Source organism: Acinonyx jubatus, chromosome B1, assembly GCF_027475565.1.
Source record: "Acinonyx jubatus isolate Ajub_Pintada_27869175 chromosome B1, VMU_Ajub_asm_v1.0, whole genome shotgun sequence".
Taxonomy (NCBI): Eukaryota; Metazoa; Chordata; class Mammalia; order Carnivora; family Felidae; genus Acinonyx; species Acinonyx jubatus.
Window position 1 is genome coordinate 136,133,066 of NC_069382.1, and position 20,415 is coordinate 136,153,480.

The following is a 20,415-nucleotide window of genomic DNA, read 5'->3' on the forward strand; positions in this document are numbered from 1 at the left end:
CAACATATTTTACATCGGCCTAGTTTCTATATAAGTTTATATATGTACCAGTGCAGGCCAGTGTTACATGAGTCCCACCGCCGCCATGTGGTTTAAAGCCCAAGAGAGTTGGGTTCTGACATTCTCTAGAGGCACAGTGAAGAATAAAAACTCACTGTACTTCCCATTCCTCAACACAGAAACTGCCCTTGTCCACGGTGGATTTGCCAGTGAAATTCCTCTGGGGGCAGGAGGAAAGGGGAAAGCCACACGAAGATCTCACAACTCCAGAGCACAGCAAATAATGCGGTATATATATATTTAGAAAACCATAATGCAAGCCTGGGGGGTGGGGAACCCCCCAAAACAAAAAAAAAAAAACCATGTAATCAAAAGGCCATACCAGCCTGGGTGATCCCTGCTAAAGTACCTACAGATTCCGAAGGTATAATCTCTGTCCCTTAAAACTCGATTCAAACCACGACCCCCCAGCATCATGCGAACTGGCAAACTAGATGCGAGTTATGGCTCCAGAGTCCCGGAAGAGCGCATCTCCAGGCTGCTCCGAGGTCACGTGTCTTCTAGAAGGGCATTGGTGTGACCCAGGAGAGCCCGTCCAGGATACGTGCGCCTGTTTGCGCTCTGGGAGGGAAGGCGAGGTGGGATGGAGCTTGGCCGGGAAAACAGACCAGAGAGGGGTGGGAGGAGAGGGAGGGGAAGGAAAAGATGAACACGTCCCTGAACTTTCCTCTCCCCTCGTCCCACACACTTGAAATAGAAATAATAATAACAACATAAAAAACGCTTTACAACCACGATGTTATCTCCCTACTTAAGTTGCCTCACTCTGGAGGGTATGGGGTATAAAGTGCAGACTGCGGCTACCGCCGCTAGCTTGTCTCGGGAGTAAAGGTTCTGGCCTGTGTGGGTGCGCGCGCGGGTGACCCCACCTTTTGGGAAGCCGGCTCCCTGCTCTTCCACGCAGTAGCCCCGGCTGACCCTCCCCCCTCCCCTTCCTCCTCTCCTCCCTCCTTCCCTCCCTCCCTCCTTGCGCGTCTGCTCTGCACCGGCCCCCGCGGAGGAGGCAGGCGGCAGCACCCAAGCCGCCGCAGCTCCTGCCCGCAGCGCGCTCGCCCGCGCCCGCGGATCCCACGTAGCCCGAGCGGCGGCAGAGGCGGCCCCGGGCCCGCGCCGCGCGCCCTGCGCACGGCCCGGGCTCGCTGAGCTGCCCAGCGCCGCAGGCGGCTGGGGAGGGAGGCGCGGAAGACGACGCGGAGACGCAGGGGCGGCGGCGCCAAGGTGACAAGCTGCGCACCTGGAAAGTTACCCGGCTGTCTGGTGAGGTTCGCGGGCGGAAGGTTTGGGCGCCCGGGGCAGCGCAGGCGGGGGACGGGGACGGAGTCGGGGCGCGCGCGTGTGCCTGCCGTGCGTGCACTGCGAGATGTGCGCTTCCGTTCCACACCCCGCCGGTCTCGTGCCTGTGCTGTTTGTGTGTGGACGTGTGCACGCGTTGCGTTTGTTTGGTGTGGCAGCCTTCCGTGAGCTCCCGGAGGCGAGGGAAGGCTACTTGATTTTAAGAAGCTTGGCTGGGGGCGGCAGGGGAGAGCTCAGCCCCAGTGGGGATTCCTCAGGGTTGTCAAGCCTTGAGCTCCGAGCAGAACGGCGGTGGAGACTGTCGCTCCGGGCGGGGGGCTAGGCGCTGCTGTCCGGGCGTGCGCTCCAAGCGTCGCCTAGCCCTGGGTAGCTGCTAGGAGACAAGTACTCGGGCAAGGACTTTATGAGTCCTTGTAAACTTGTGTGGGTGTTCTGTGGCACTCCCAGCACCGTGAGGCGCTTTCACATCGCTTGCTCTGTATTTCCCAGTGATGAAAAAACAAGAGCAGACAAACAGAAAACAATAAACCAGCCACTTAGGGGATGAGAGAGAAAGCAGTGGGTTCAAGTTGAAGAACTAGGGTGCGAACGCATGGCAGTTGAGGCCAGAGATGAGACTGGAAAGAAACAACTCGGGCAGAATTAACAAGTAGAAAGGTCTGATAGGAACCTTGGTGTCCTGATCTTCACCTTGTTCTCAAAGTTCCTAGGGGCTTTTTTATTATAAAGGAAGAGAGCAGCATACAGCGTCCCCCCCCCCCCCCCAGTTCCTTACAAATTATTGTCTCTTTTCTTTGCAAGTTTCTATTTAACACCGGACAAGGTGCTCATCCCACATAGAATACAGTATCTGTTGCCAGCAGTCCTGTTTAGTGTGACACGGGAGAGTATGAACTAATACGGTGGAGAATTCTCTTTGGAGAATTAGAGGCCATCCTCCCTACTGAAATGTGTAACTGAGAATAAAATATACGAAACGATGGTACGCAGAGATCTCTCTCTTCCGTGTGAAATCGTTAACTCCAGTCCTCTGGAATCCTTACAGAATCCTTACAAGTGAGGCCAATTCACCACACAGTGAAGGCGTATGTTGCTTGGATGTTGCCCAAATCTTTTGATCTCATAGTGTCTTGCTTCCTCTGGGCCGTTTTCCTATCAATTATTTCCTCTTCTATGTTTTCACCTACTCTATCTATCTTCACTGCTTCATTATTCCAGGCTTGCAAAGACTCTCAAGTTTCCACTGTTCTAAAAATCCATTTCATGAACCAAGATACCATCTTGAAATCCCTACTCTTAGCATTAGCTCTTGTCAGCTCCTTTGTCATTGGCTTTCTATCCCAACTCTTGTGTGAAAGGCTAAATCCAGTGCTTTTCCCTCTGGTATAATTTGTTTTGATGTATCTGTGGGATGTGAACCGCAGCCTGCTTACCTCTTGAAAACCTTATCTTCATGGCCTCTGTGATAGTTCTCCTTGATCTCTTACTTGTACTAGCATTCCTTCCCTGTCTTTGTTATTTGCTTCTCCTGCACTTCTATAAATAATATCCACAGGTATTTTCTAGATGTGTTTATAGAATAACAGAGGCGTTCCTGTCTTTTCTCCCTTAGTGATCTCATCTGCTAATGGGACTTCAACCTCTCACCTCTGTAAAGCAGTCTCTTGCCTTGAGCTCTTTTTTTTTGCTACTATCTGCTACACATTTCTACCTTGATGACATTCAGACACCTTGCACTCAACATGTATAAATTCAGCCTGATTACTGTCTCATAAAGTGCACTCATTCCTCTGAATTAAGACAGTGTCACAATACTCAGCCCATAGTTGGTGCTCTATTCAGTTTTGAATGAATGAATGAGTTAATAGTAGTGCCTTCCTCCAAGCCTTCTAAGATCAAAATATTGGAATTATTTTTTTTTAACCTCCCTCTGTGTACACCCATTTAATCACCACATTGAGGGATTCAACCCCTGCAGGATTCCTCCCACCTTTGCCATATTTTACCGTGAATCCACTCACACCCTTTTCCACTTTTGCCAAAACAATAGCTTCTTCTTAGCATATCTCTAGTTTTTCTTTCAAATGTCATATAGGCCTAGACACTCTTTCTCTCCTCATGGCCAGTCTCCTGGGCCCTTTCATCCACTACTTCAGCTTCAGCCTCTACTTAGGTATCAAAGATTGCTACATATTTTCAGCTCCTCCCTTCTGGGTTTCTAGTCCCTCATATCTTACTGTCTACCAAACTCCTCCACACCAAAGTTTCCATGGGTCCTTCAAACTGAGTGTGTCCAGGGGCGCCTGGGTGGCTCAGTCGGTTAAGCGGCCGACTTCAGCTCAGGTCATGATCTCACGGTCCGTGAGTTCAAGCCCCGCGTCGGGCTCTGTGCTGACAGCTCAGAGCCTGGAGCCTGTTTTGGATTCTGTGTCTCCCTCTCTCTGACCCTCCCCCATTCATGCTCTGTCTCTCTCTGTCTCAAAAATAAATAAACATTAAAAAAAATTAAAAAAAAAAAAAGCTGAGTGTGTCCAAAGTTAAACTCACTGTCTTAGGCCTCCAAGATGCTCCTCATTTTGGTTAATGACATCACCTCTTACCCAGTTGCCACATTGGAAATTTCCAAATCTTTGTTCTCTTTCTTCTTATCACCACTCAAATTCCATCAGTTATAATCTCTTGACCTACCCGTATAGAATTACATTTCTCTGTCTTGGCCTGTCTATATGATACTCCAGCACCCCAGAATAGCTGAATGGAACGCCACCACATTTGGCAGTGAACATATAGGATAAGTGGCATTTGTAAAATTCACTATGAACATTCTGTTGGGTGGAGAGGCACTTTGAAGAGAATCAACCTCAGGAGTAGCTGAAACTGTAGCTCATATGACTGCCCGACAAGGGAAGATTACTCTCCAAACTAATATGTTGTGGATAGAGAAAAATATCAGTAGATTAAAAACTGAGCCCCAGCTCATCAGTTACAAGGTCAGATGGGCAGATGCTTTTAATTGTGGCATTGATAGAATTGAGCTGTTCTCACAAGGGCAGCTCTGTGTGCTTTCCTTCAGGGAGAAGAAGCAGGGATTTACATATTTAGTGATGGTTAATTATTTTCTAAAAGAACTTTGTTGAAACAAAGTTAAGGATAACACCAAGTGCATCAGTTTCATATAGACTTAGAAGACCATGTAATTCACTCCTCTGATTTCAGGGTAAAGTACCCTTATCTTGGAAAAGAATCTATTCTGTGTTTCATGATTTATTAAAGGGAAGCAAATTGCAGCGTTACCTATAGCCACAACTTTTACCAAGTCCCTGATGATCATGTTTTTCTCTTCTGGCTACCATGGAGATGATCCATTTTTATATTGAGTTCAAGAAGTTCAAGACACTAGAATAGGGTTGGGGCTATGGCCTTATCCTGTCCTGAGCACCTTTTACTTGGGTTGGTGCAATAACCTCTTCCTGTTTCTCTTCCTCTGTGCTCTTTTCACTCCATTCTATATTTATAGCCAATAAAATTATTTTATTTTTCTCAAGGACACATCTGACCACATAACTTGAAAAACACTTGACCTCCACTAAAATCCAGATACCATCACATGGTATATGAAGTTCTTCTGCATCTTATTCCTGCATCGGACTTTTCATTTCTCATGACTCTCCTTCTCCTGTCATGCATTTCAGCTATTTCCTGGATATGCCGTCAGCCTTTTTGCATTCACTCCTTAATACATGTTCTTTTTTTTTTTTTAATTAATAGACTTTAGTTTTTAGAGCAGTTTTAGGTTTATAGAAAAATTAGGTGAAAAGTACAGTTTGCATATATTCCCCTGCCCCCCCATCCTCTATTCTTAACATCTTGTATCAATGTAGTACATTTATTACAATTGATGAACCAGAATTGATACGTGATTATTAACTAAAGTACCTAGTCTGCAAAAGGGTTCATTCTTTGTGTTGTACCTTCAGTGGGGTTGGACAAATGTATAAGACATGTATCCACCATTACAGCATCACACAGAGTAGTTTCACTACCCTAAGATTCCCGCATACTCCGCGTATTCATTCCTCCCTCTCTCTCGCCAAGTCCCTGCAATCACTGATCTTTTTACTGTCTCTAAGTTTTGTCTTTTCCCGAATGTCATATAGTTGGAATCATGCAGTATGTAGATTTTTCAGATTGACTAATTTCATTTAGTAATATGTATTTAAAGTGCCTTCATGTCTTTTCATGGCTTCATACTTACTACTTTTCAGCCCTGAATAATATTCCATTGTCTAGATATACCATGGTTCGGTATATTTAGATATACCTTCCGTCTGTTCATTGAAGGACATCTTGATTGCTTCCAGGTTGTGACAGTTATGGGTAAAGTTACTATAAATATCTATGTGCAGGTTTTGGTGTGGACATACATTTTCATATCAGTCAAATTAACACCAAGGAGCATGATTGCTGGATTATCTGATTATTTAGCTTTGTAAGAAACTCCCAAACTGCCTTCTAAAGTGACTATGATTTCACATTCTTATTAGCAATGAATGAGAATCCTTGCTGCTCCGTGTCCCCAGAATTTGGTGTTGTCAGGGCTTGGATTTTGGTCATTCTGATAAGTGTGTAGTGGCATCTTACTGTTGGTTTAATTTGAGATTCTCTCATGACATATAACGTTGAACACCTTTTCATATGCTTACTTTCCACGTGTGTATCTTCTGTGGTGAGGTATCTGTGTATATTTTTGCCCGTTTTTCAACTAGATCGTTTGCTTTCTTATTGTTGAGTGCTAAGAGTTCTTTGTATATTTTGGATCCTTGTCCTTTATTAGATATATGCCCTGCAAATGCTTCCTCCCAGTCTGTGGCTTGTCATTGCATCCTCTCAACAGTGTCTTTGCAGAGCAGATGTTTTAAATGCTAATGAAGTTCACCTTATAATTTTTTTCCTTTCATGGATTGTGCTTTTGGTGTTTTATCTAAAAAGTCATCACCAATCCCACTTAGAGTTTTGCCTATATTGTCTACTAGCAGTTTTATGGTTTTGTGTTTTACATTTAGGTCTTTGAAATATTTGAGGATTATTTTTGTGAAAGATATAAGGTCCTTGTCTAGATTAATGTGTGCACACAAGTATGGGTGGTTGTCCAATTTGTTAAAAAACCATCCTTTTCCCATTGAACTACTTTTGTTCTTTGTCAAAGGTCAGTTAACTATATTTGTCCGAGTCTATTTCTGAACTCTAGTATGTACCATTAACCTATTGGTCTATTCTTTAACTGATATCACACTGTCTTGATTACTGCAAGCTTTATAGTACTTCTTTCTTTCTTTCTTTCTTTCTTTCTTTCTTTCTTTCTTTCTTTCGCTCTTTCTTTCTTAATAGTAAGTCTTAAAGTCTGGAGGTATCACCACTGACTTTGTTCTCCTATAATATTGTGTTTATTTAGTACGCACTCTTTGATCAATAAGTTTTTCTACTGAGTTATTTTGTTGGGTAATGTTAACAAGTAATAATAGCAATGTTTGATATGGTTTATCTCATTTGACCCTCTAATAACTCTAAATGATAAGTATAGTCATTGTATCTGCCTGTAGCTCTATGTGTCTGTCTATCTCTTCTATTATTGACACTTGAGCCCCACATCATGCCCAAGGGCATATATATACTAAGTGAAAATGCTCGGATTGAGACTCTGGCTGTGTAACTTTAGCCAGCACTATACCATCTCCCATATTTACAGATATATGTATTTATATCAGACTCCAGATGGGGGAGAGAGAGAAATAGATATTATCTAGATCAGAGCCAAGATTTTGGTTTCAAACTACTGTAGAGCTGGAGGAAAAACAGACAACAAAACCTAATTCCTCCCACGCTGGCTGTCAGGTGTTAATCCACCTGCAAGAGCCTTCCGGGTTTTGCTTTTCCTGTGTCTTTTCTGGTTACTTCTCGTAATGACATTTCCGAAGTAGTTATCACATTAACGTAATAATAATTAAAAAATTTATGTAGTTTTCCTCTCTTCCTGCCAAATGCCACAATGCATTCTATTCCTCTTGCCTGTTTCTGGGTACAGAAGAATACTGCATTCACAGTGAGTCATGTTTTTTTATTGTCTTCAAAAACAGTTAGGCAGGCCCCTTTGGTTTCAGGATTACACTGCAATATGTGAAAACAGGTAGGGACAGCAGGAGGGAATTATGAAGCTTGAAGAGTCCTTGCAGTCCTGTAACCTGGGCTGGGTCATCTGTGATGCTTTCTGGTCTCCGTGTTTTGGTGGAGTTTCCCTTATCAGGGTAGATTTCCCTAAGATATTCCAGAATGACTTCTTTTCTTCATGGAAGAGATAAACCAGGCCGAGTTTAGGTTCCCGTAACCCCAGGGAGTAATTGGCGTCTTTAAGGACTTCTTGTCTGGAAGGCATGCATGCAGCATGCTAGACTTTGTCCCATCCAGCAACGATTTCTTCTGGAAGTTTCCTTGCACCAAGACACTCGGTGCCTTGTCTCCAGCCACACACTGTGAGAGCTCCCCGGTGCCTGCTGTGTGCCAATATTGTACAGGATACCTAACAAACGTAATCTTCATAATAATCCTATGAGCTGGGTATGACTTTCTAGATTGGAAAACCAATCTAGGATTCTAAGGCGTTTGTAGAAGGCTACGCAGCCGGGAAAGGGCAGATTGTTTTCCTACCCCGGCTGGCTTGACTCCATTACTTATGTTAAATTCTGATCTTCATCTCCAGGCTCATTTCCTTTTACATCATGTCTTGCCCCCTGATTCTAAGAATGACTCTATTAACCCACAGTTTCTGGATCGATGGAGAAACAGCTTCTGTTGCCAGCAATACATTCTCCTTGTGGCTAGCAATACATTTTTGAGAAATAGATTACCTATCTTAGTGACGAATATAGGAAACAGAATGAATCTAATTAGGTTTTGTGAAACCAAACACTTGTCTTGGCTTGAGGGACAAGAACATTTAAATGAGTGAACTAAGTAAGAAATCAGACTTAGTATTGAGCCATTCGGGAACTTACTTATATATGTTAGTCACTTGAAAGATGAGCTAGGTACTCTCGTTTCACCCCTCTTTGGAATTCTAAATAGCTTGAAAGATTTACACAGCTTCTAAACTGTCTTCATGAAAACCAGAGAATGGTTAGTGTTTGGGGAGAATTTAACACCTACCTAATTGTGTTTCAGGTTTGTAAAATTATTGGATCAGGACAGAATATTTTGAACACCATACATACAGCAAAAATGTTTCTAAAGCCTTTTCATGTTTAGAATGCTAGCCCTGTTTTCTCTGTCAAATTTATTGCAAATTCATGGAGTTATGCCCCTGATATAATACATGACAGTTAGGTTTTAGTAGACAATTGTTCTATGAATAAAGATTGAGTTAGTTTGGGGAGCCTGGGTGATTTAGTCAGTTAAGTGTCTGACTTTGGCTCAAGTCACGATCTCATAGTTCATGGGTATAAGCCCAACTTGGAGCTTTGTGCTGACAGCTCCGACCCCCTCTTCCACAAGCTCACACACTTTCTCTTTCTCTCTCAAAAATAAACATTGAAAAAATTTAAAAAAAAAGATTGAGTTAGTTTAATATTACATTTGAAGGTTTTTATGCTCATTTTTCTTTATAAAGCAGCTCCTTTTCCTCTGACCATTCCCCTCCTTCCATCCTGCCGTGGTTAGGAATGCTTGTCCATGGACCCAAAAAGCATGTCTGGAAGATGCTCACTGCTGCGTGTTAAAAACTTGTGCACACATTAATTTAAGAAACCTCTGGGGGCACCCATCTCATGCCTGTCATTCAGAATCTCATTCAAGTTCATTCCTAGGTCCCAATCTAACATCTTCTGAATTGCTTATTTGGGATACAGGGGTGTCCAGGGCCATGACTATGAATTCTAGTCTCCTCAACCTTTTTATGTATTCTTAATATATAAGAATAATAAATTCTGCCAAGTCAAGAGAAACTTAGAGATTAAACCTGCCACATCTCTGCTACATAGTAAGGCAATTCTCTGGAGGCTAATGTTTATTAATGACTACTTGGAACCTGAATTCTATGAGGACTATCTGGGTATTGCAAGATTACTTTTACAAGTACATTTATTTTCTGTTTGTACCATCCATCTTAGGTGATATGCATTGGCTACTTGGTTGCATCTGTTTGAGGCTTAGAGGCTGTCTTACATCTTTCCATGTATGCCTTTATTGTTTTAGAGATCACGACTATTCTGGGAGAGCTAGCAATATCAGTTTAAGCATTTCATTTCTCCTTGAGTTTGAAATTTGGAGGGAAGAGAGGGGCAAGAATGTGTGTGGCTTATATAACTACAAAGTTTCGTCTAGCTCTTTGGATATTATATAATGAGAGGTAATTTAAGCTTAGTTTACAAGTGTTATTATGCTTCTTGAATTAAGGCTGTCAAAAATTGCACATGCACAGGTATGAAGTTTAAATAGGTAGCCTAAAAAGACTTAAACCTTATGGTAATTAATCAAAGCAGTATTTTCCAAACTCACCGTTTCAAGTTCTCTTTTGTGGTCTTGCTCAGGTCTGCTTAGTATCTACAGATGATTTTTATTTTTATTATTTATTTTTTTAGAACTTTTAAAGGGTTTATTTGTTTTTGAGAGAGAAAGAGTCAGAGAGAGAGAGACAGAGAGAGATACAGAGGGAGAGAGAGAGAGAGAGAGAGAGACAGGGTGTGAGCAGGGGAAGGGGCAGAGACACAGGGAGACACAGAATCCTAAGCAGGCTCCAGGCTCTGAGCTGTCAGCACAGAGCCCCACTCTGGGCTCCAACCTGCAAACTGTGAGATCATGACCTGCGCCAAAGTTGGATGCTTAACTGACTGAGCCACCCAGGCGTCCCTCTGTAGATGATTTTTAAGAAATTTTCATTGAACTGACTCAGTAAATCTAAATGCCTAGTTTATCTTTCACTTAAGCAATAATGTCAATGAAATCGCAACTTTGTGGGGGCAATTATTTATATTTCTAATGAATGTTAAAATAAACACATAGCTTTGAACTAAAAAACAACAACAACAACAACAAAACATTCTGAATCAACTAAAATCACCCTGATGATCCTGATTTGTGTATCACATTCTGAGATTTGCTGGATTAGTGACCATTTTGGGGACTTCACTGAGCATATTCTTAATAGGAAAAGAATGAGCTCTGCGCTCATACTTCATCATACTTTGGACAACCTTGGCTTTAGGATATAAAGTAAAAGAAGTCAAAGAATCTGCATGCCTCTGTTTTACTTTCTAGTAACTGCCACCCAGCACTTTTTAACAGCAAGCCCTATCCGAAATGCAAAACATACTCGGTCCATAGAGCGGGAGCAAAGTGTTAAGAAAGCAGTATCGACTCAGTCTCCTTCTCCAGAGGAGTGCAGATGTGCTGCTTTCTAACTCGGGCGTAGTTTCTCGCTGTAGCTGCACAGAGCGCTGACAGAGCGGTGACATTTCCAAGCCTCTGCTTCTGTGGCTGCTCATTTGTGTTGCATCTTTGCCATGCTGACTTCCAAATTGCAGTCTTGTTGTGATGCTTTTGACAGCTGTCCAAGGAGAACGACCAGAGAGAACAGCAGGTAACTCAGGCCACTTGTGCAAAATGCTTAGGTGTGACACCTGTGCCATCAAAGGGACAGGGAAGAATGAATCCAAGGCCAACTGATGGAGAGATAAGGGAAATCAGTCAATAGCTTTGCTTCCGGAAGCAAAGGGAATTTATTGCTTATCAAATAATGATGGCCGCTGTGTTTCTATTTATGAACCAGATCGGAATAAGGAGTGGTGGCGGCTGTGGGGTGGTGAAGTTCCGCTATGTAATTGCCGGTTCTCTGCCCTCTCTCAGGTCCTTGAGCAAAATGGGAAATGGTTCAGTGAAACCCAAACATTCTAAGCATCCAGATGGCCACTCCGGGAACCTCACCACCCATGCGCTGCGGAGCAAGGTGACAGAGCTGGAGAGGGAGCTGAGGAGGAAGGATGCTGAGATCCAGGAGCGGGAATACCATTTGAAGGAGCTGCGGGAACAGCTGTCGAAGCAGACCGTGGCCATTGCTGAGCTCACGGAGGAGCTCCAGAGCAAGTGCATCCAGCTGAACAAGCTTCAGGATGTGGTGCATATGCAGGGAGGAAGCCCGCTTCAGGCCTCTCCAGATAAAGTGCCTCTTGAGGTCCACCGGAAGGCCTCGGGATTGGTCTCCCTCCATAGCAGGAGGGGAGCAAAAGCAGGGGTGTCTGCTGAACCCACCACCCGAACCTATGACCTCAATAAACCCCCTGAATTTTCTTTTGAGAAAGCAAGGGTCAGAAAGGACTCCAGGTAAGAAGTTCCCACACCCTTTTGACTCCAGTAGCTTTAAGATTATGAAAGACTAGGGTGATATTTTTTAGGCCGCCTCAGTGGAAAAGAGATAATAACCCTTTCCGATTTGGGGATAGAGGGACTCCTAAACTTGGTTTGGTTTGGGTAAGCAAAACTTTTCTTTAAATCAGGAATTGCGTGTTAGCCAGACTTTGGTTTGTGGTGCGTATAACTGAGGAGCTGAGTTTACGAAAGTCATTTCCATTATCTCGAAAACCCTAGGGGAGTGAAGAGGTAGTCTTAGGGAGTCTCCCCTTCTCTCTGTCTATAGGAGGGGATTTAAAGGGGTACATAAATCACAGTGAACTATGAATACGTATAGCAAAACCTGTTTGCTAGCACTTAGTCAGCCAGCGTCATGAAGAAGGAGTAAGTTGGATCCTCCAAGGAGGAGGAGTCCATTCATTCGTCTCACAGGTGAAGCTGAGTACTACCACCTGCCAGCCACTGTGTTAGATGCTAAGTGTATATTAGTGAGTAATAGGCACAGAGCCTTTCTCGGGGGGAGATAGACAGTATACACAAAAACAAGGAGATGCTGTGTAATTATTAATTGGGATACATGATATGATGGAAAACAACAGGATACTATGGGTGTCTGCGATTAGGGAGAGAGAAAATCAATGGAAAGTATTACTATCCAATTTTCTTTTCAACTTCTGTTCTTGAATATCTCTTACTTAACTCTTCCTTCTCAACTGCAGTTTTTCTGCAGACAGAATTGGGATTCTCATGGAGGCCTGGCTGAGGAGGTGACTTTTATCTGGGACCTGAAAGAGGGAAAAAAGCATAGAGGAGGTGGAAAGGGGATTTCAGAGAGAGGGAACAATGGAAAGTTAGAACTAAGTTTGAAAATAAAGATTTTTTACAAGAACTTATGAAAGTTTATCATAGCATTCTTGCACATGTGTGTGCACACATGTATGTGTGCATGAGTGTGTGTGCATGTGTACATTTTCTAACTGAAGGTTGAATTTCCTAAACAGGAAAGATGAACTAGAAATATCCCAAGTTAGGGTCTCATTTCTGCATTATTTTTATTTCATTTTATTTTTTAATTTTTTTTAATCCTTATTTATTTTTGAGAGAGAGAGAGAGAGCGGGAAGCAACAGAGAGAGAAGGAGACACAGGATCCAAAGCAGGCTCCAGGCTCTGAACTGTCAGCACAAATCCCTATGAGGGGCTCGAACTCATGATCAGTGAGTTCACTACCTGAGCCAAAGTCGAATGCTCAACCAACTGAGCCACCCAGGCACCCCTGCATTATTTTTAAGTGAATGAATATTTATTAGATAAAATTAAATCTTGCACCTTGATAATGTCTTGGCTGAGCCTGAATTTCTCTCGGAAAATGCAGTATTTGTGAATTTAAAACAAATTTTAACTTACTCATAAACATGAGTCATATAAATCAACGTAAAACATCTGACTTAAACAAATAAATGATGAATTTTGACAACAGAATTACAAAGGGAGGTTTAATTCATCAATTTGTTGACAGTCACATAGTGAGTGATCAATAAATATTTGCTAAGGAAACAAGTCATGCTGGATTATTAATCATAATACTCTGTGGCTGAAAGAAATCTGATTAATGTTAGAGTTCAGAAGAATTTGTTGTAAGTCAACAGTTTTATTATTAGTTGGTTTAGAAAGGTCTTATCTATTCCCTTTGCAAAAGTAACATTTATTTTTAATGGTGTGATTTCAGAAATTATAAATGTTACAAACTTGTGCTTCAAAAATTGGATATCATCTAGTGTTCTCTGTTGATATAACAGATATAAGCATATATAGTAATATATATGATATTTCACATTGTGCATTATATTGTATTATATTGCTGTTTCTGTTTAAGCACAATATATTATTTATCCACAAAAATCTTTCAGATAGGAATGCTATTGTATATCTGAGAGAAGCATGAAAGAATTTGATAGTCAATCATCTGCTTTGACCTTCTCCCTACATACTCTACCAGGTTTCTCTTGAGCAAAGTCATGTTCAATTATTTTGTTCCAAAGACTTGACCATCTTGAGACAGAACACCATTCTCCTAGTGTTAAGTGACTGAACAATCCAAGATAAACATGTTCCTTTGTGTTTCTTTATTAGCTCCATTATAACCAGGAAAAGAAAATCAGTAGTTAGGTACAATTTCTAGAAAAGAAAATCAGTAGTTAAGTACAACCACCTATCTTAGTGAGAGGGACAAGGGAGGGAAGACATTAGAGCTCTTGAATAAGCATTGGCAGTGATTCCCCTCGTCATAAAGGGAAGCCAGATGGGTACAAGTCTACGTTGAGGTCATGATGAAGAAATAGGCTAATGATTTTTAATGATTAAGTCCTGAAGAGATCAGACTAGATCATCCCTGCCCTGATATTCCACACATACTTTCATAGAGCCTTGTGCTTCTGAATTGAAAAATTAATTAGAATTTGGGAATAACTCCTTTTCATTGATTGGTTTGTGCCTCAGGTTCTACAAGTAATGCCGTGCTCACCGCAAGTGTAAGCTGCCATCTGTCACCATACGATGCTATTACAATACCATTGACTGTATTCCCTATGCTGTACCTTTCATTCTTGCGACTTACACATTCCATAACTGGAAGCCTGTACTTCCCACTCTCCTTCACCCATCCCCCAGCCCCCTCCTTTCTGGCAACTAACTACCAGTTTGTTCTTTGTATTTGTGGGTCTTATTCAGTTTGTTTGTTCTGCTTTGTATTTTAGGTTCTACATATAACTGAAATTATACGATATTTATCTTTCTGTTGACTTATTTTACTTAGTACCATACCCTCTAGTTTCCACCCATGTTATCACAAATGACAAAATCTCATTCTTTTTTATGGTTGATATTCCACTGCATACACACACACACACACACACACACACACACACCCCACATCTTCTTTATTCATTCATCTATTGATGGACACTTGGGTTGCTTCCAATCTTGGCTATTGTAAATAATGCTACAGTAAACATAAGGGTGTACATACCTTTTCAAATTAGTGTTTTCATTTCCTTTGGGTAAATACCCAGCAGTTCAATACTGGATTGTAGGGTATTTCTATTTTAATTGTTTGAGGAACCTCTGTACTGTTTTCCATAGTGGTTGCACTGATTTACATTCCCACGGACAGTGTCTGGGGGTTCCCTTTTCTCTGCATGCTCACTAACTCTTGTTATTTCTTGTCTTTTTGATAATAGCCATTCTAACTGGTATGAGGTGATATCTCATTTTGGTTTTGATTTATATTTCTCTGATGATTAGTGATGTTGAGCATCTTTTCTTGTGTCTGTTAGCCATTTGCGTATCTTCTTTGGAAATAGATTATGTGTTTTTGACTGGAACTCCTATCTTCTGAGATGGGGATTATGACCTAGAGAAGTTTGGGAAAACTATGTAGACAACACAGGACCTGTGTTCAGTTTTAGGGCAAGGCCACAGAAAATGAGAATGTGACTGTCAGATTGAAGTGGGCACAATAGGGTCACTCTTAAACTGCACTGAACCAACAGTATATCATAGTCTTTTGTAGTGACTTGGCTTTGTACCTACTGACCATTTTTGAGCTTCTGAAGCATGCAATTATGTGGGCACATAGACTGTTTCTATAAAGGTACTCAGCCTTATTGAAGTATCATAAATCATGATGAGTCAGAGCACCCCAGTATATCAAATGCTCTGATCTCTGATTTAAATTTATTATGGTAAACAGCAGAGGATTTAGAGCTAGAAGAACCTTAGAGATTGTTTCACGCTACCCCTTTTCTTGGAGAAGGGGGGAAGCAGGTGCAGGAGAGTTGCCGAATATGCCATGGTAAGTGGCAGAACTAAGATTAGAATCGAAGATTCTTGACCTTGAAACCACTTATTTTCATTTACAATCCTAGTACTTAGAACTCCCCACAAAAATCAAAGGCCTCAAGTCAGGCCAGTTTAGGTACCAGCCTGATTTATTTTGACATGCCGCACTGCTTGGTGGGAAGAACAATGGTGCTTCCTGGCTTCTTCCAAGCATAGCTGAGCAGAACTTATCCATTGCATCAATTCACCAAGTGCTGGATGCTCAGAGCTCGGGCCTGTGTGAAGAGGATACAGGGAATGGACTTGATCCACCTGATAGCATAGACTGTGGTATCCTTGGGGGGGCATGAATGGGTTCCCAAATGAGTACAGTGCTTCTCAAGACTGAGAACTGAATGTCACTGGCAAAGGAGGGTGAGGAAGAGTTCAGATAGCATTTCTGTCCATGTCTGACCTGCCTTGAGTACCAAGACAACCATGTATTCAGAGGTCAGGCCTTTCACTGAAATTGAATTTTCTGTTTATGTAGACATTGTTTAGCAAACTTCAGCGTTGGCAGAGCAAAATTACAAGCTCATGCTGAATGTCTGGTGGAACACAGGCAAATTAATCAGAGACATCTGGCAAGTTGCTAGTATGACTGCCTTTCGCTAAGAATGCAAAAACTATCATTTGAAACCATTGTTCTTCCCTGAAAAGGAAAGACAAAACAAAGACTTGCCATCTGACTTCAGACGTTGACTCTAGTTTTAGGAAGGACAATTAGTTTCATTTGTCACTCCCATCCCAGGAGCAGAATAGGTAAAAGTGGAAAATGCTAGTGAGTCATCCATTTAAATAAGATCTGCATCAAGGGATTGAGGAAGAGTATGGTTGTTATTATTTGTGTTTCCTTTGTAAAGCAGGGCTGAGTATTTGAATGTGCAGTATAGAAATGTAGCTCCTTTATTGGGCAGGAGTGTTTGTATGGAATGACTAAGAATAGTAATAATAATAGCATTTTTATATCCCTAATTATGTGCTGGGCACCATTCTGAATGCTTCACAAATACTGGATTATTTAATTCTCACAACAAATCTATATGATAGATGTGATTATTTTCACCCTGTTCTATACATGAGGAAACTAGGACATGCAAAGTTTAATTACTTGCCCAAGATTACACAGCTTTTAATATCAGAACCAGTATTCAAAACCAGAACATCTGCTGTCTCAAGTCTGTTCTAACGACTCCTCTATACCACTTTTCCAAGATGAAAATTACATTTTAGTTGGGAAGCCTTGTAAAAATTCAAATATATAATTAGAAATAGATGCTTTTCTAATGCTTTTTTTTTGTATGATTACAAACTGCTTCTGGCTATTGTTATTTCTCCCGGAAAATTATGCTTCCAGAAAGTGCTGCCCTGTTCTCAGGTCGCAGTAGAGGAAAATCTTGCTGCCTATGGGAGGGAAAGAAACTTTTTTTTTACTTCCACGAAATAGCAACTTAGATGCTGCTTTTTCAGAAGTTCCATGTCTAGATTTCACATCAATAGATTATTAAATATTTTAAAGAACATATGTACAGACTTTTAATAATCAGTTGGATAGTTAAAAATTTTGTGCATATGCTTATAAATACTATTGCCTTAACTTGAGTCTTCTGAAAAGCAGAAAATAAAACTCCCTATGTAAGGAAAGAAAGAAGAGAAAAGTCCAGTTGTGGGGTGATCTGATAACAAGAAGCTGTGGGTGATGGCAGCGGGGTGATGTGTCTGATGAAAGTTGTCAGAATGTTTGAAAACAGAGGTTCTGTTCTACAGAAATGGTGTGCATTTAGACACCCCAATCAGACCTACCTACTCAAGGATGAAGTAGGAAAACCATTACTGGTTAACTGCTAGATGTCTGTTGTTTTCTCAATGTTATCTCATGGAGGTAGGACACTTGCCTAATGAGGTGAGTGTTGCCTTTCCATTGCGTCAAAGAAGATGAAATGAAAGTTCAGAGTCATTCAACAATTTGCTCAAGGTCCTGGTGTTGGTAGTTCCTTGAACCAGGTTTTAAATCTGTGTCTGCCTGATGCCCAGTGTGTGTTCTCTACCACGATGTGCACAGCTCATATAGAAAGTGCAGCCTGCAGTGTGAATGGCTGCCCTTGGGGGTGTGTGTGGAGGGGAAGTGGGGGAGGGTGGTGCTGTTTAAAAAAAAAAAAAAAGGAGAGGTAAAGAGTGCAGGCAAGTTGAGGAACCTGCCTAGAATTAGGTGGCAGTTGCCTGGATGTCTTGGTGAAGTTAAGTAGGTTTTGGCAGACTTTCTGAGTCCTGGCCCCAGTCCCTCTCACTTCCTGCCTCTGACTTTCCTTCTTTCTGTCTAAGAGCCAAAGGCCCTGGGTTCCTTCTCACTGCGCACCCACACTCGGGCCCTCTCGCAGCTTCTGTGATGATCTTCTGCTTGGTTCATAGCCCCTCTTTGTTCCTTCTCACTTGATCCTCAAATCTGTCAGTCTGCCAGTTGCCAGGTGTTAGGAAAAATGTTTCCTTAAGCCTCAGAACACGCTGGGCACTCAAGGACTCATTGCTGCGAACAGTCAAGAGTCCAAGTGCTTGTGTAAGTTCCCAGCTGACTCCAAGCCACCCTTCACCTTGTGGTCTACGTGCCTGAGAGTCCTAGCAGGTACTGTGATGTTCTTATACCACCCAAAGACCAGTAGCCTTGGCTCGCAGCTATGTAACGTCCAAGATTTCCTTTAGTCCTCAGGTTAACACATTCAATTCAGCAAATATTTATTGAATATTGAATTTATTAATCAGAGAAGCTCATTCTTGAATTTTGTTTTTCTTCCTCTTTTGCTTCCCTTTTCTGTATGTCTTTCTGTCTCCTCTCTCCCATTTCTTTCATGTATACTTTTATAAATTTTTTTAATGTTTATTTATTTTTGAGATAGAGATCATGAACAAGGAATGGGCAGAGAGAGAGGGAGACAGAATCTGAAGCAGCTCTGAGCTGTCAGCACAGAGCCTGACATAGGGCCTGAACCCATGAACCGTGAGATCATGACCTGAGCTGAAGCTGGATGCTTAACCGACTGAGCCACCCAAGTGCCCTTCATGTAGACTTTTATTTTGTTCCCTCCAAATTTTCCTCCATTCTTAGTAAGAGAGTAGTCAGTGGCCACCAGTACCAATCTCAAGTAGCCATCACAAGCCAGGCACACTGCACTATGACTGAAGTTAGAATTAACCTCATTTATTTTCACAGTAAACCTGCCACCTAAGTATTATTGTCTGCAGCTTAGCAGGCATAAGTAACTAGCCCATGGCCACCATTAGTAGTGTAAAGCTGTTTAGCCTCATCTCGTTGTCAGGACATCTGCTACTTAATTAGAGCCACTCTGAAACCTATACTCATTTTATTTTGCTTGCTATCATATTGATTTATACAATATTTATAGTAGTTTGTGGGTCTGCTTGGCTACAAATAAGTTCCTCCAGATGAATTTAGCAGTGCTCGCCCTGAACCACTGTCCTGAAAGCCTGAGCAGTAGCCTCCAGCGCCCCTCATTTACATCTTCAAAGTGCCTTCTAACTCGGTTTTTTCTTACAGACATTGCATGCCTTTCTGGACACTACCCATTTCCTTGCTAGATTCACAGGAAGAGTGTAGTAGAAATAGTAGAGTCAAGAAAACAGTGAATTTTTTTTTTTTTTTTATCCTCGGGGCTTGTTGGATCAGAAGGAAGCATTGCCATTGACCTTTGCCTCCTAATGAGCAGTGCAGCTTCCAGAGGAGCCTCCCTTTTCTTTCTGTCACCTTGTTTTTCTAGGGTTTGAATTGCAATAGAATTCTCAGGAGAGGGAAAATATGTGAAGCCCAGGATGAAGCTTCTCAGTTTTTAGACTCTTTTTGGAAGTACCTTCTCTGTGAAGATACATTTCTTGTATTTATCTTTTGATTAAAACTGTTTCCTTTTCTTAAAATCTCATTTTAAAATTATTTGTCTCCTCCCCTCCTTGACTCTCCTTTGAATTATTTTTTAGTTATAGACATTTTAGTGCAGTCTTGTTTGACAGGATTTTTGTTTGTTTGTTTGTTTTTATTTTGTTTTGTTTTGAGACCTATAGCCAGGAATGGACAGAGGATATTATATATATAATTCATAGTAAAATGTGAGTGATCAAGAACTCTCAATTTCCATTCAGTCCTTCCAGGAGTAGATGTTTGTCATGTCAAATTAGTTTTAATTGGTAAATTTCAGGCAGCAGTTTTTATCATCTTTTTGGGGTTTATAGATCAAGCTCTGGGAAATATGAAAGAAAGAAAGATCTGTAGCTTTGACTTCCCTTTTTCTAGACTGGATGAGGAAAAGAGGGGTAAAAAGTGAATAGGTAATAGAAACTAGGGAAACCAAGGTATATTAGTTTTCTATTGCTGTGTGATAACCTACCACAAACCTGGCAGCTTAAAACAACACATATTTGTGTCTCAGAGTTTCCATGGGTCAGGCATTTAGGCACAGCAATTAGGTAATCTGCTCAGGGTTTCACAAGACTGAAGTCAAAGAGTCAGCTGGCTGTGTCCCTTTCTAGAGCTTTCTAGTGGAAGAAGCCCTCCTCCAAGCTCACATGACTGTTGGCAGAATTCAGTTCCTGTAGTTGTAGGACTGAGGTCCCCATTTTCTTGCTGGCTGTCACCAGAGGCTTCTCTCAGCTCCTAGTGGCTGCCCAGAGTTCCTAGCCATATTCTTTTCCCCAAGCCCATTCACAGCGTGGCATACTTCTTCAGGGGAAGTTGGAGAATCTCTTTACAGTTGACTAAGATGAAATCTTATGTTACACATATGGGC

General features: G+C 41.7%; 1 protein-coding gene across 4 annotated transcripts in view; it reads left to right on the forward strand.

The window, feature by feature from the left end:
• Nucleotides 1–812: 812 nt before the first annotated feature.
• The window catches only part of PRKG2 (protein kinase cGMP-dependent 2), a 104,666-nt gene continuing 85,063 nt past the window's right edge, over nucleotides 813–20,415 (forward strand). For 2 of the 4 annotated variants that reach the window (XM_027059244.2, XM_027059236.2), the window contains exons 1-2: nucleotides 816–1,317; nucleotides 11,248–11,721. In XM_027059244.2, coding sequence (XP_026915045.1) covers nucleotides 11,261–11,721 — 461 coding nt within the window. In that variant the 5' untranslated portion in view covers nucleotides 816–1,317; nucleotides 11,248–11,260. Of the gene's footprint in view, nucleotides 1,318–11,247; nucleotides 11,722–20,415 lie in introns of all 4 variants that reach the window. The other 2 variants (XM_027059249.2, XM_053217210.1) reach the window with 2 other exon arrangements.